The 12,772-nt window shown below is 39.6% G+C and overlaps 1 protein-coding gene across 3 annotated transcripts in view; it reads left to right on the forward strand.

Annotated features, from left to right (window-relative positions):
• Nucleotides 1–12,772, forward strand: part of SOS1 (sodium proton exchanger, putative (NHX7) (SOS1)) — a 160,001-nt gene that overhangs the window by 66,341 nt on the left and 80,888 nt on the right. For all 3 annotated transcript variants that reach the window (XM_088903034.1, XM_088903033.1, XM_010277994.3), the window contains 3 exons: nucleotides 7,769–7,813; nucleotides 8,283–8,338; nucleotides 9,327–9,511. In XM_088903034.1, the coding sequence (XP_088759160.1) occupies nucleotides 7,769–7,813; nucleotides 8,283–8,338; nucleotides 9,327–9,511 (286 nt within the window). The remainder of the gene's footprint in view (nucleotides 1–7,768; nucleotides 7,814–8,282; nucleotides 8,339–9,326; nucleotides 9,512–12,772) is intronic.

The raw sequence follows: 12,772 nt of genomic DNA on the forward strand, positions 1-12,772 counted from the left end.
CTCGGGTCTTTGGCTGTATATGTTTCATACATGTGAAGGATCCAAAAAAGACTAAGCTAGATCCTAAGGCTACAAAGGGAATATTCTTGGGGTACTCTCCTACACAAAAGGGTTACAAGTGTTATGACCCTGTCTCCAAGAGAAAGTATGTCACCAGAGTTGTGGTGTTCTTTGAGTCTCAACCCTATTTTCAGTCTTCTCAGAATCCTCTTCAGGGGGAGACTAGTGGGATGGAAGAGGAATCTCATTCTCCCTCCTTTTTTGTTCCCCTATCTACCTCGGGTCTTCCATCCTCTCCTCCTACTCCTTGTTGTGACATTCCGGGTCAACCCAGTGAGGCTCCCACTGTGCCGGTTACCTCTCCTGATGCTGCAGATGTTCTTGAAGGCTCCAGTAGGCAACAAAAAGAGATACATACAACAGAAGGAAAAGGGGTCCTCAACCTCATGATAGCAATCAGTTGGACTCGGATCAATCTGTCTCTACAATCCAAGGTAATTTCAACTCTCATACTTCTGATTTGGATCTTCCTATTGCTCTCCGTAAGCCTATCCGCTCTTGCACCACCCGGCACCCCATTGCTGATTTTGTTTCTTACTCACATTTATCTCCTGCCTATCACTCCTTTGTGTCTGCTCTTTCCTCTGTGCGTGTTCCTTCTAGGTACTCAGAGGCTGTGTCTGATCCAAGGTGGAAAGAAGCTATGAATGAAGAGATGAAAGCCCTAATGAAAGCAAGAACTTGGGAATTAGTGGATCTGCCAGAGGGGAAGACCACTGTTGGGTGCAAGTGGGTGTTTACTGTAAAGCACAGGGAGGACGGGTCCATTGAAAGGTACAAGGCTAGACTTGTGGCAAAGGGGTTTACTCAGAAAGAAGGGATTGACTACAAAGAAACCTTTGCCCTGGTAGCAAAGCTCAACACAATTCGGGTTCTATTGTCACTAGCAGCAAATTTTTCATGGGAACTTCATCAGTTGGATGTGAAGAATGCCTTCTTAAATGGTGACCTTCATGAAGAGGTATTTATGGAACCTCCACCAGGCTATGACTTTAGTAGAAAGGTGTGCAAATTGAGGAAAGCATTATATGGGTTGAAGCAATCTCCCCGTGCATGGTTTGAGAGGCTCTGTGGGGCCATGAAGAAAGTGGGGTACACTCAGAGTGGTGCAGACCATACCTTGTTCATAAGGAGACAGGATAGCAAACTTACTGCACTCATTGTTTATGTGGATGATATGGTAATTACCGGGAATGACTTGGAAGAGATAAAAAGACTGAAGGAGTTTCTAGCTTCTGAATTTGAGATCAAAGACTTGGGTCATTTGAGATATTTTCTTGGGATTGAAGTTGCCAGGTCAAGAGAGGGAATCTACATATGTCAGCGGAAGTATGTTCTTGACCTCCTAGAGGAAACAGGCATGATGGGGTGTAGGCCAGCAGATACTCCAATGGAACAGAACCATGGCCTGCAGGAATCAGTAGGGGAGGACTACTATGATAAAGAGAGATACCAAAAATTGGTAGGGAAGCTGATATACTTATCCCTCACTCGGCCAGATATTGCTTATGCTGTGCATGTTGTCAGTCAATTTATGCACTCTCCAAAGATTCCTCATATGAAAGCAGTTGAAAGGATTCTCAGGTACTTGAAGATTTGCCCAGGGAAGGGAATTCTCTTCAGGAAAAACAATAGAGTTGAAATTGAAGCCTACACTGATGCAGATTGGGCTGGGTCTGTTGGAGACAGGAAGTCAACCTCGGGTTACTGTACATTTGAGGGAGGAAACCTGGTCACATGGCGCAGTAAGAAGCAGAATGTAGTGGCTAGATCAAGTGCAGAAGCAGAGTATCGAGCTATGGCCCACGGGGTTGCTGAACTCTTATGGCTCATAACTCTTCTTAATGAACTTGGCATTAAGGCTGAAGGTCCTCTCAGGCTGTATTGTGACAATAAAGCTGCCATCAACATTGCCAACAATCCCGTGCAGCATGACAGGACAAAACATATTGAGATTGATCGGCACTTTGTTAGAGAAAGAATTGTCTCGGGTGAACTCTGTGTGCCTTATATTCCACCTGAGATGCAAATTGCGGATGTACTGACTAAAGGGCTGGCAGCAGCAAAGTTTAGGGACATGCTTGGCAAGCTAAACATGATTGATATCCATGCTTAGCTTGAGGGGGAGTGTTGGATTAAAGTCTTTGTATGTATGAGTATTCGGCTGATAAGAGTTCTTATTAGCCTATACTTAAGTTTAAGTTGTCCTGTACTGGGCCTTTGTTAATGGGCCTAATCCTATTTAATGTTTTAAGTTGTCTGGGTGTCCCATCACTAATCAGGGGCATTCTAGTAACTTCCTGTATCATTGTACTACACCATAATATAAATAATAGTACTGTCGACTGAGTAGAGAGTTCGACATTCCTGCATCTCTTCTTCTTCTTCTTCTCTTTTCTGCTACTTCGGCTACAGTAATTTAGCTTTCAGGTGTATCAGTTGTACCAAGAGTATTTCAATTTGCAGCAAGGGAGTCAAAGCTTAGAAGAGTACTATGCAAGTTTGAGGAACATTCGTAATGAGCTCAATGTGTATCATCCTCTAACATCAGATGTTCAGATCCAACAACAATAACGTGAGCAGCTTGATGTGACAAGGTTTCTTGTGGGGTTGAAGGCCGAGTATGAGTCTGTCAGAGCACAAATATTGGGAGGATCTGCTCTTCCCTCACTTGAAGAAGTTTTTGCTTGTCTTAAGGGGACATCCATTGAGTTGGTAGAACGTTCTTCTCTCTTTGACAGATCTGGTTTGGTAGTGACTAAAGGGGGTGGTCATGGAAATAAAGTGGTGGTGTCAGGAGTGGACTCCCAAGCAACCGTGGTGGTCACATGTTTAGCAGGGCTAGTGGTCGGACTGGAGGCCGAGACTCAGGGGGAGGTCGGGGAAGAGGAAGGAGTAATACTCAGAGAAAGTGTACACATTGTGGTTTAGAGGGGCACACAGTTAATTTCTGCTATGATTTGCGTGGTGCACCCAACACTTGGGCTAACCATGCTAGGACTAAGGGTAGTGACACAATTACTGAAAGTCAGCAAACTGACCCAATCCCCTCCACATCTACTTGTGCTTCTGAGAAGGAAATGGTGAGTGTACCATGTGCAGTATATGAGCAGTTCATTCAAACATCTCAGCAGAACACCGCTACACTTGCCCATTCAGGTATGGCTTGCGTAGCTTCCAAAGACTCACACTGGATCATTGACTCCGGGGCCTCGGACCATATGTCTGGGACTCATGATGTATTTTCTTCTCTTTCCCACTTCTCCACACCTCAAACAGTTACACTTGCTAATGGTTCTACATCTCCTATCTGTGGTGTTGGTGATGTTAATCTCTCCTCCTTGCCTTTATCATCTGGTTTATATGTTCCTAAGTTTCCTTTTAACCTTATGTCTGTCAGCAGATTAACCAAGTCTCTTAATTGTTTTGTAACCTTCTACCCTTCTTCCTGTGTGTTTCAGGATCTCAAGACGGGGAGGAAGATTGGTGGAGGGCATGAAGCAGGTGGACTATATTACCTTGATGGTGGTGGTCCTCCAGTAGCTTTTCAGTCATCTCTTACTCCTCTTCAATGGCACTGCAGACTTGGTCATCCTTCTCTCAAGGCCTTGAAGTTACTGGTTCCTTCCTTGAGTCATCTTTCATCATTAGATTGTGTGTCATGTCAATTGGGTAAACATCATAGAGTCTCATTTAGTCCAAGAGTTGATAGTCGTGTCTCAAGTCCTTTCTCTTTAGTTCATTCCGATGTATGGGGTCCAATTAAAGTGGTGTCATACAATGGGTATAAGTATTTTGTAATCTTTGTTGATGACTTTTCAAGGATGACATGGATTTATCTTATGAAAGATCATAGTGAGTTGTTCCCTATTTTTCAAAAATTTTATGCTGAAATACGCACTCAATTTGGTGTTCATATTAAAATTCTTTGCTCCGATAATGCCAAATAATACAATTCCTCACCATTTCAGCAATACCTAGAACATCATGGGATCATTCATCAAACTTCTTGTGCCTACACCCCACAACAGAACGGTGTAGCTGAACGAAAAAATTGACATCTTCTTGAAACTGCTCGATCCTTGATGATTAATATGAATGTCGCAAAACATTTTTGGAGTGATGCTGTTCTCACATCCTGTTTTCTAATCAATCGGATGCCGATGTCAATCCTTGGAAGTCAATCCCCTTTCTCCGTGTTGTTTCCCACTTTATCTCCATTTCCTCTTACCCCAAGAATCTTTGGCTGTGTTTGTTTTGTTCAACACTTGGGGCCTGGGTTAGACAAGCTAGATGCTCGAGCTACTAAGTGTATCTTTCTTGGTTACTCAAGGACTCAGAAAGGGTATAAGTGTTATAACCCAAAATCTCATAAATCGTTTGTGTGCTCTGATGTCACCTTCTTTGAGTCAGTTCCGTTCTTCTCAGATGCTGGGGTCTCTTTCTCTCCCTCTGTGGTTCCCCTTCCTGTACCTGTTGTGGACATCCCTCCAGTAGCTCCTGTTTCTACTGCAGATGCACATCCTATGCCTGTTACTACTGAGAAGCCGCCAATCACTCAAGTGTATACCCGCAGAAGTGCATCGGGCCCTCTTCCACTTCAGCCCCTGTCGACAGATCCTGCTACTGGTCCTTCTCCTTCAGATCCTGATCTTCTTATTGCTCTGCGAAAAGGTAAACGTACTTGTACTTCTCACCCCATTTCACACTATGTTTCTACTGCTCACCTTTCTGCTTCTCATTGCAAATTTATATCATTACTCTCATCTGTTCCCATTCCCAAGACTGTCCAGGAAGCTCTTGCCTCCCCAGGGTGGCGGCAAGCCATGGAAGAAGAACTCTCTGCTCTACAACATAATCACACATGGGAACTCACCGCTCTTCCTTCTGGTAAGCACACAGTTGGGTGTAAATGGGTCTACACAGTGAAGTATCTTCCTGATGGCAGTGTGGAGAGATTGAAAGCGAGGTTGGTGGCCAAGGGTTATTCTCAGATGTATGGTGTGGACTATATGGAGACATTTTCTCCTGTGGCTAAGATTGGTTCAGTTCGGGTGTTGATTTCATTAGCTGCTATGTATGATTGGCCTCTTGTACAACTTGACATAAAAAATGTCTCTTGTACAACCCTGCAACCACCAGGGTTTGTTGCTCAGGGGGAGTCTGGCAAAGTGTGTAGGCTCAAAAAGGCAATTTATGGACTGAAACAATCTCCACGTGCTTGGCTTGGCAGGTTCAGTGAAGTGATGAAAGCCTTTGGGATGAAACAATGTCAGGTTGATCAATCTGTGTTCAGCTATAACTCAAAGGATGGGAAAATCTTGCTAGTCGTGTACGTGGATGATATTGTCATAACTGGGAGTGATAGCAATGGAATCAACAGGTTGACGAAATTCTTACATAATCACTTCAATACGAAAGATCTGGGGAAGCTGAAATATTTCCTGGGAATAGAGGTTGCGAGGTCAAAACATGGGATCAACCTATGTCAGAGAAAATATGTTCTTGATCTACTTGAAGAAACAGGGTTGTTAGGTGCTAAACCAGCAGAGACTCCTATGGAACTCAATGCCAAGCTGAGTGTTGATGCGGGTGAAGAGTTTGATGATCCTGGAAGATACAGAAGGTTGGTGGGAAAATTGAACTACCTGACCATTACCCGACCAGATATATCATTTGCTGTGAGTGTGGTGAGCCAATTTATGCAACATCCTCGGGTTCCTCACTGGGAAGCTGTTCTGAGAATTGTTAGGTACCTAAAAGGTGCTCCAGGTCGTGGTTTGTTATACCAAAGTGGAGGAACTCTTGAGATAGTAGGGTACACAGATGCTGACTGGGTTGGTTCTATATTAGACAGGAGATCAACTACAGGGTATTGTACCTTCCTCGGTGGCAATCTTGTAACTTGGAAGAGCAAGAAACAAACAGTAGTGCAGAAGCAGAGTACAGGGCTATGGCCCATACCACATGTGAGCTAGTATGGCTGAAGAACTTGCTTCAAGAGATGGGATTCTCAATTGACAAACCCATGAAACTATACTGTGATAACCAAGCTGCTGTTCACATCTCTTCCAATCCCGTCTTTCATGAGAGAACTAAGCATATTGAGGTTGATTGTCACTTTGTAAGAGAGAAAGTGATAAGTGGGGTGATAACCACATCTCATGTGAGATCAGGAAATCAGTGGGCAGATCTCCTCACAAAGGGATTGTCTCGGGGAAGAATAGATTACATTTGTAACAAGCTGGGACTATATGATATATACTCTCCAGCTTGAGGGGGAGTGTTAGAATGCTCGAGTCAGGGGTATTTTGGTCATTCTGGATTATCTGCTTGAGAGTGAAAGGTCTATTGTATCTGAGTTTAAGTTATGTGTCCCATCTTCTATGAGGGACAAAACGGTCTTTCCTGTAACTCTATGTTTTTCAATAAATACAAGTGGGTCAGCTAGGGGAGTGGGATTTTGACTCTCTTCTAGTCTGGCCGAACCTTTCTTTCTTCTTCTTCTTCTTCTTCTTTCTCTTTTCTTTCTTCTTCTCTACTTCAACCTAGAATCTGCTAGGGTTTACTAACAAGATGAAACACGTTTCGAACCAACGACACCTTTCTGGTTTCCTAGATGTTGCTCCCACAAAAGATTCCTTTTCTGTGGGACGGGAGAAGAGAGAGAAGAGGCAGCTGCTCTCTCCAGATACCTCCAAATCATGCAGGACTTGAACCGCCCCCTACAGAAAACTCCAAGGAACCCTAAAAAATTCGGACGCCACTTCCTAGGTCAAAATTGAAGAGTCCAATAGAAACAGGACTCTTCCCCTTTCTCCTGTTTTTCCTAATTTTGATGAGAAACCCTAGACCAGCTACAGGGCAAAATAGATTCACCAAAAAATCCAAAAACCGGGCTTATCTGAGGTCTTTGATTAGCCTCTTGAATCACCATGCAGTCGGCCGATCTAGGGCTGCATGAGAAAACAGCTCAAGGAACCTTCGGCCTTGCTCTGACACCAAGTAGAAATCACTGTTTGTAAATCAGGACGATTTCCTTGTGAAGAGAAAGAAAAGAAGATGAAGAGTTTCAGCAGTAGAGAAGAAAAGAGAGGAAAGGAGGAGTGGGATGTTAACCAGAATTGAATTAGTTCTGGCCGCCAACCCCTCATTATATTTTATACTATACTTAAAAGAATGAAAGATTACAAGAATTCCCTTAGTAGGGCAGAAACTAAAGTAGCTGAACAGTCACAACTTAAAAAACATAAGCTAATGGGCCTAATGCCCAACAACTTCCTAACTTAACAACTTAAAATAAGAACAGAACAACTGGGCCCAATAACTAGAAATTGGCCCAACTCAACACTTTCTATGCATGCAAATTACCCTCCTTGGATCTATTATCATCAATTGTTTGACCAATGCTAAAATGTAGTATATATGGTAGAAATTTAAAAGCAGTTATGCAAAAGAACTCATGGGTAAAAGGAGGGAAAAAGTCACATAAACCTCATCCTATATAAATCAAGATGATAAACTCCAAGATAGAACCCCCACAAGTTGTAGAAGTAATTTTAATGCCTACAGAAAAAGTCACTCATTAAATTTGAAGTGCTAGCATAGAGTATAAGATTACAGTAGCGGAACATGAGTCTGTTAAATCTTCTCTACAGCTCTTTTAGAATTTGGACATAATTGGATCTTTCTATGTTTCTATTTTCAGGGAAATGGTTGCATACATTGCCAATACTCTAATTTTCATCTTAAGGTAAAAATTTTCCTTGGTACTCTGTTACATGGTATTTTGAATTTATTGTTCTTTTGACACTCTTGTGTCATATGTGTTTTAGTTTCTGGGCTTGGGCCTAGATCCAGTTAAAACCATAAATATATATGCCTTATATATTGTACTATGTTAAGTATAACATAGATTTATATATTATATGCATCATATAATATAAAGTAGTATTTATTAAAGATCATTTTAAAGTTTGTAGGCCAAGAAGGGTGGCCTGGCCTGACCCAGCCCAGCTCATCCCATGATCACCCTAGCATTTTTGATGCTTCCCAAGTAAAATAAATAGAGTATGAAAAGAAAGAATAATTTAAGCTATTCTAATGCTCCATTTGTTTTTATTTGAACATTAAAAAGGTTGAAATGATAGTGAATTCTCAGTATTTCGTGTACAGTATATAAGATGCATTTAATTGACCTTCACATCCTCATGCTCTTGCAGTGGAGTTGTTATAGCTGAAGGTGTTCTGAACAACGAGAACCATTTCCACAACCATGGTAGTCTCCAATGACTTGTTATTGCTTCTATATTTCTTATATGTGTGCATATAGATTGTTTTTATTTGGATTTTTGTGGGATGAATGGTCATTATGTTTATTCCAAAGGAATTAGGAATTAAGGTTCATAAATTCATCAAATGATTTTACACTGGAGCATGTGATGGTAATTGATGGGTAGAACTTTCTGAGAATCTGTTCAATGGAAGACTTATCATTTTTAAAGAAATTATTTAATCAGGTTTAAGGGGGATATCAATAATATGTTTCTCTTAATCTAAATATTAAATATTGGAAAAAAGTTGAGATCCAAGGTACTGATTAAAACCTTTAAATTATATCTAGGAAAGCCCCCGAAAATTCCCAAGGATAGCATTGCTCAAGATAATGTTGGATTAGCAAGCTCTTAGGGGGCATGTAGTGTTCATTGGGGAAATGTCGATTCCGGTAAAATTTCATGTCACTACCCATGGATATGGAAATATTAGGGTAATTAGGGATATTTTAAACCATGTTCCCGACAAAGAGCTCCCACTTTAGGGGGCATGGGTTTGGACCAAATTCTAAAACAAGCGTTATACATTTTGGGATGTGAAATTACAAAAATAACCCGAAGTGGTTTTAACATATGACCCAAAATCAAAATTTTAGAAGTTCCCCTAGTGTTCTGATTTTACAGATTTGATCTCCAAAATTTGAGGTTGTGGCTGAGTTAAACTAATCTTAGGGCACCTTTGTAGTGCTCCAAGGCAGCATGCAGCCAATGAAGCCATGTGGATCTCACAACTAAGTTTTTTACCCAAAACTGGTATTCCCTAACCAAGTTTTTTTTTTTTTTAATTCAGCATAATTTTTTTATTGAGTTTCCTGGACAAGTGATCAGATTTATTGGTATTGAAGTTATTAGGAAGCTATCAGATGTTGGTTTACAAAAGTATTTTAAGGAATTTATTTGAATCTTAGTGTTCAATTTCCTTCTGGATTTCAGGAGCTTCATGGGGATACCTTATTCTTCTCTATGTTTTTGTCCAAATCTCCCGCGCCTTAGTTGTTGGAATATTGTATCCCTTTTTACGGTATTTTGGGTATGGTCTGGACTGGAAGGAAGCCACTATTCTTACATGGTCAGGTTTGAGAGGGGCTGTTGCATTGTCACTATCACTATCAGTTAAGGCAAGTCCTGCATAGATTGCAACATCTTGCCAAATTCTGTTTAGATGATGTAAATTTCTTAAATCCATTTATTTCTAGCATAATCTTATGTTTTTGTGTATGTATACTTCATATTTCTAGCATGGAAGTATCAATTTAAGCAGTTATACATGTAGAACGAATTTATCTCATCAAAGCATTTATTTATTTATTTATTTTTCATTTGAGTTTGGGGCTAAAATTTTTTATGCAGTTTCAACAATCTGATGTAATAGTAAATCGATGTTAAGCATTGTGCTTCCATGATACATGAAATTCATGGGTTTTGTATGTTATATGCACAGAATAAAAGGAAGTATAGATCCTCTAACCTATAAGAATAAAGTTGAATAATAGATTCCAGAAGGTAGATAGGAAAAAATAAAAAGGAAATGTCATGCTTGATTTATCATCGCCTTCTGCTATTTTCCACAGATCTCTGATGTCTCATAATAATAAGAAAAAAACCTGAATACCAAAGACACAAGATGTTAGAAGGTAACTGCATGCTAGTTTCACTTCCTTTAAGGAAGAGGTAACCTAAGAGCAGAAGTTGCTTACTATTGTGAAGGCATTAAGGTGAGAGTGAAGCAAGTTGGCAAAAACAACTATAGGCATAAGGGTTAGGGTTTCTAACTTTGTGAGTGGATTGACAACTATAGGTTCCTTCAAATTTAAAAGTACCATTAACATGTCATAAACATTGAAAGGATAAAAGATGGGTATAAAAGTCTATACATAAATATTTTTTATAAAATATAAATATAAACAATAAATAGTTGAGCAGATCAGGTCTTAAACAAATTGAACCAAGTGATATCTGAATTTGATTCAATTAGTGAAGGGACCAAATTTTCATTCTGATTTGATTTATTCAAAATAAAGAAATATCCGAGTCCAGCTTTAAACAGTTTAACTTTGATTTCAAATTGGACTTATATAATCTCTTTTCTCTTCTATTAATAAATTTTTTATTTTTTATTTATTATCAAAAAAATAAAATAAAAGTCTAGGTAAGAACTGAAATATGTTGGTCCTTTTGACCTTTTATATGCCACTACATTAGCCTTGCATAACATGGTGTAAGAATCATTAGTAGTCTAACTCCTCCCACATGCATCTTGATAATGCATAATAACTTGCATGAAATCTCTCCTCCTGCCAATGATGGGAGATCTTCTGGCTCAATTGATAAGTCTAAGCAAAGTTCTCAACTTGTGAGTATGTCTCTGATGCTGCATTCTGAACTGCATTGGTTGTCTTCAGGAACAAGAAGCCACTACTAATGTCCGACTGCATTTAACTTACAAGTAAAGACATAATAACCAAGTTTTCAATCAATAAACATTTTAAGCGACTGAGATCACTAACAATAACTTGTTCTATCAAGCTTCACACCAATAAACTGAATCTCAATATAATCCAATGTTGGTGAATAGTGATAAAGTGTTACACTTCTTATAACATGCTTGGGAGACTTATCTTTGTAAATCTTACTTGCAGCCAAGGTAAAAGAAAATAAATCAATTTATCAGACATGCGATGATCGAAACCCAGTCACAGGGTTTGCTGAATCAATTCCAGGCAAACAAACAATCAACTAATCAATGGAATTGGTATTGACAAACAACCAGCATAGAGTGGCCTTTGAAAACTGTTACATGTGGAGAAAAAAATTGGAACATCAACCAATCCTACAAACAGGTTGAGTTTCAACCCTAGCAAGATAGAAAATCTTCCACAATACGTCCAACCAGCCTTGAGACTGAGATAATGGTCTGAAAAATTAGAAAATAAGTTGGATGGTGTAGAGAGACTGGGCCAAATGGGCCCTAGCCCATTAGTGTCTTTCTTATTAGTTCTTTCATGCTATGTTTTCTTATTGGGCCTTTAGTTATTTTTATGTTTTTCTAAGTTTAGTGCTGATGTGGATGCCTACTTAAGGGCCTCCTTGTAATTTATGTAACATAAGTATGTTTTATAAAAGATAAGAGTAGGGGAAAGTGGAGATTTTCGAACTCCTCCTTTCTTTCTCCTTTCTTCTCCGATCTTCCTCCTTCTCTGATTTCCTTTACTTAATTCTGAAATATTCTATTGATTTTATTAGTTTTGAATCACATCTGATGGAAAATAGGAGAGGAAGAAATCAAAAAAGCACCATAGCAATTCTGGCCTAAAGAAAAAAATGCTAGGGGATAAACAAGCCAATCCTCATAAAAAATACAAATAAAAAAAGAAAAAAATATAACCTTCATCTGTTGCATATGAGATATATATATTAGACTGAAAAATTCCAAAGAGACTTCCTGTGGGATGGGGGAGGGTGATTAGAGAGATCATTTGCTTAATTGGCAGGTAGTTTGCAAGACCTAGTCTGATGGCCTCTGTAATCTCGAGTATGTATGGAAGGAATAGGAATTGATGGGATATCAACCTCTGTCTCAACAGAACTTCTTCTGTCATCCCTTGGAAAGGTATTGATTCCTACTTTGACCTCTTTTCCCCTTTCTTGAGATTTAGTGTAGGAAATGGCGATAGAATCAAATTCAGGACCTATCTTTGGTTACATAAACAACTTTCTTGACTGCTTACTCTAGCTTCTTTGGCCTTACCTTAAATACCTTAAATAAGGAGGCTGTAATCTCCTCAGTTATTATTAAAGGGGATCATGATTTCTCCTTTAACTTCAATTTTCATAGAGTCCTTACAGATGCTGAATCCCAGGACATCTCTTCGCTACTTTCCTTCCTCTCTTTGGTGTTCATTACCCCTCCTTCCTCTGGTAAGAAAATTTAGTGGCCTTCTTCTAATGGCCAGTTTTCTGTTAAATCCTTCTTCCTTAACTTGGTGGCAGGCTCTCTGAATCCCTCTTTCCCTAACAAAAAGATTTGGTTTTCTGTGGTACCTCTTAAAGTGTACTTTTTTGTTTGCGAGGCTTCTTGTTGCTGCATCAACACTTTTGACAGGATTCTAAGTAAGAGGAATGGTCATTGTATATTGCTCCTCGTATTTGTTTCATGTGCATGAAAGTTGGGGAATCCTGTGGCCATCTTTTGATCAACTGTGAGATAACCTGCACTCTTCAGCAAATTTTTATTGATTTCTTCTGTAATAGTAGCTACGATTGGATGCCTCCTAATTTGGTTGAGAATTTCCTTAATCAATCATCTGGTTGCAAGTTAGGAAAATGAGGTATTATGTTTGGGAGAGCTGTGGTTCGTTCTGTTATGTAGTGCATTTGGG

The sequence above is a fragment of the Nelumbo nucifera genome, chromosome 4, assembly GCF_055504915.1.
Source record: "Nelumbo nucifera cultivar China Antique chromosome 4, China Antique-T2T, whole genome shotgun sequence".
Lineage (NCBI taxonomy): Eukaryota > Viridiplantae > Streptophyta > Magnoliopsida > Proteales > Nelumbonaceae > Nelumbo > Nelumbo nucifera.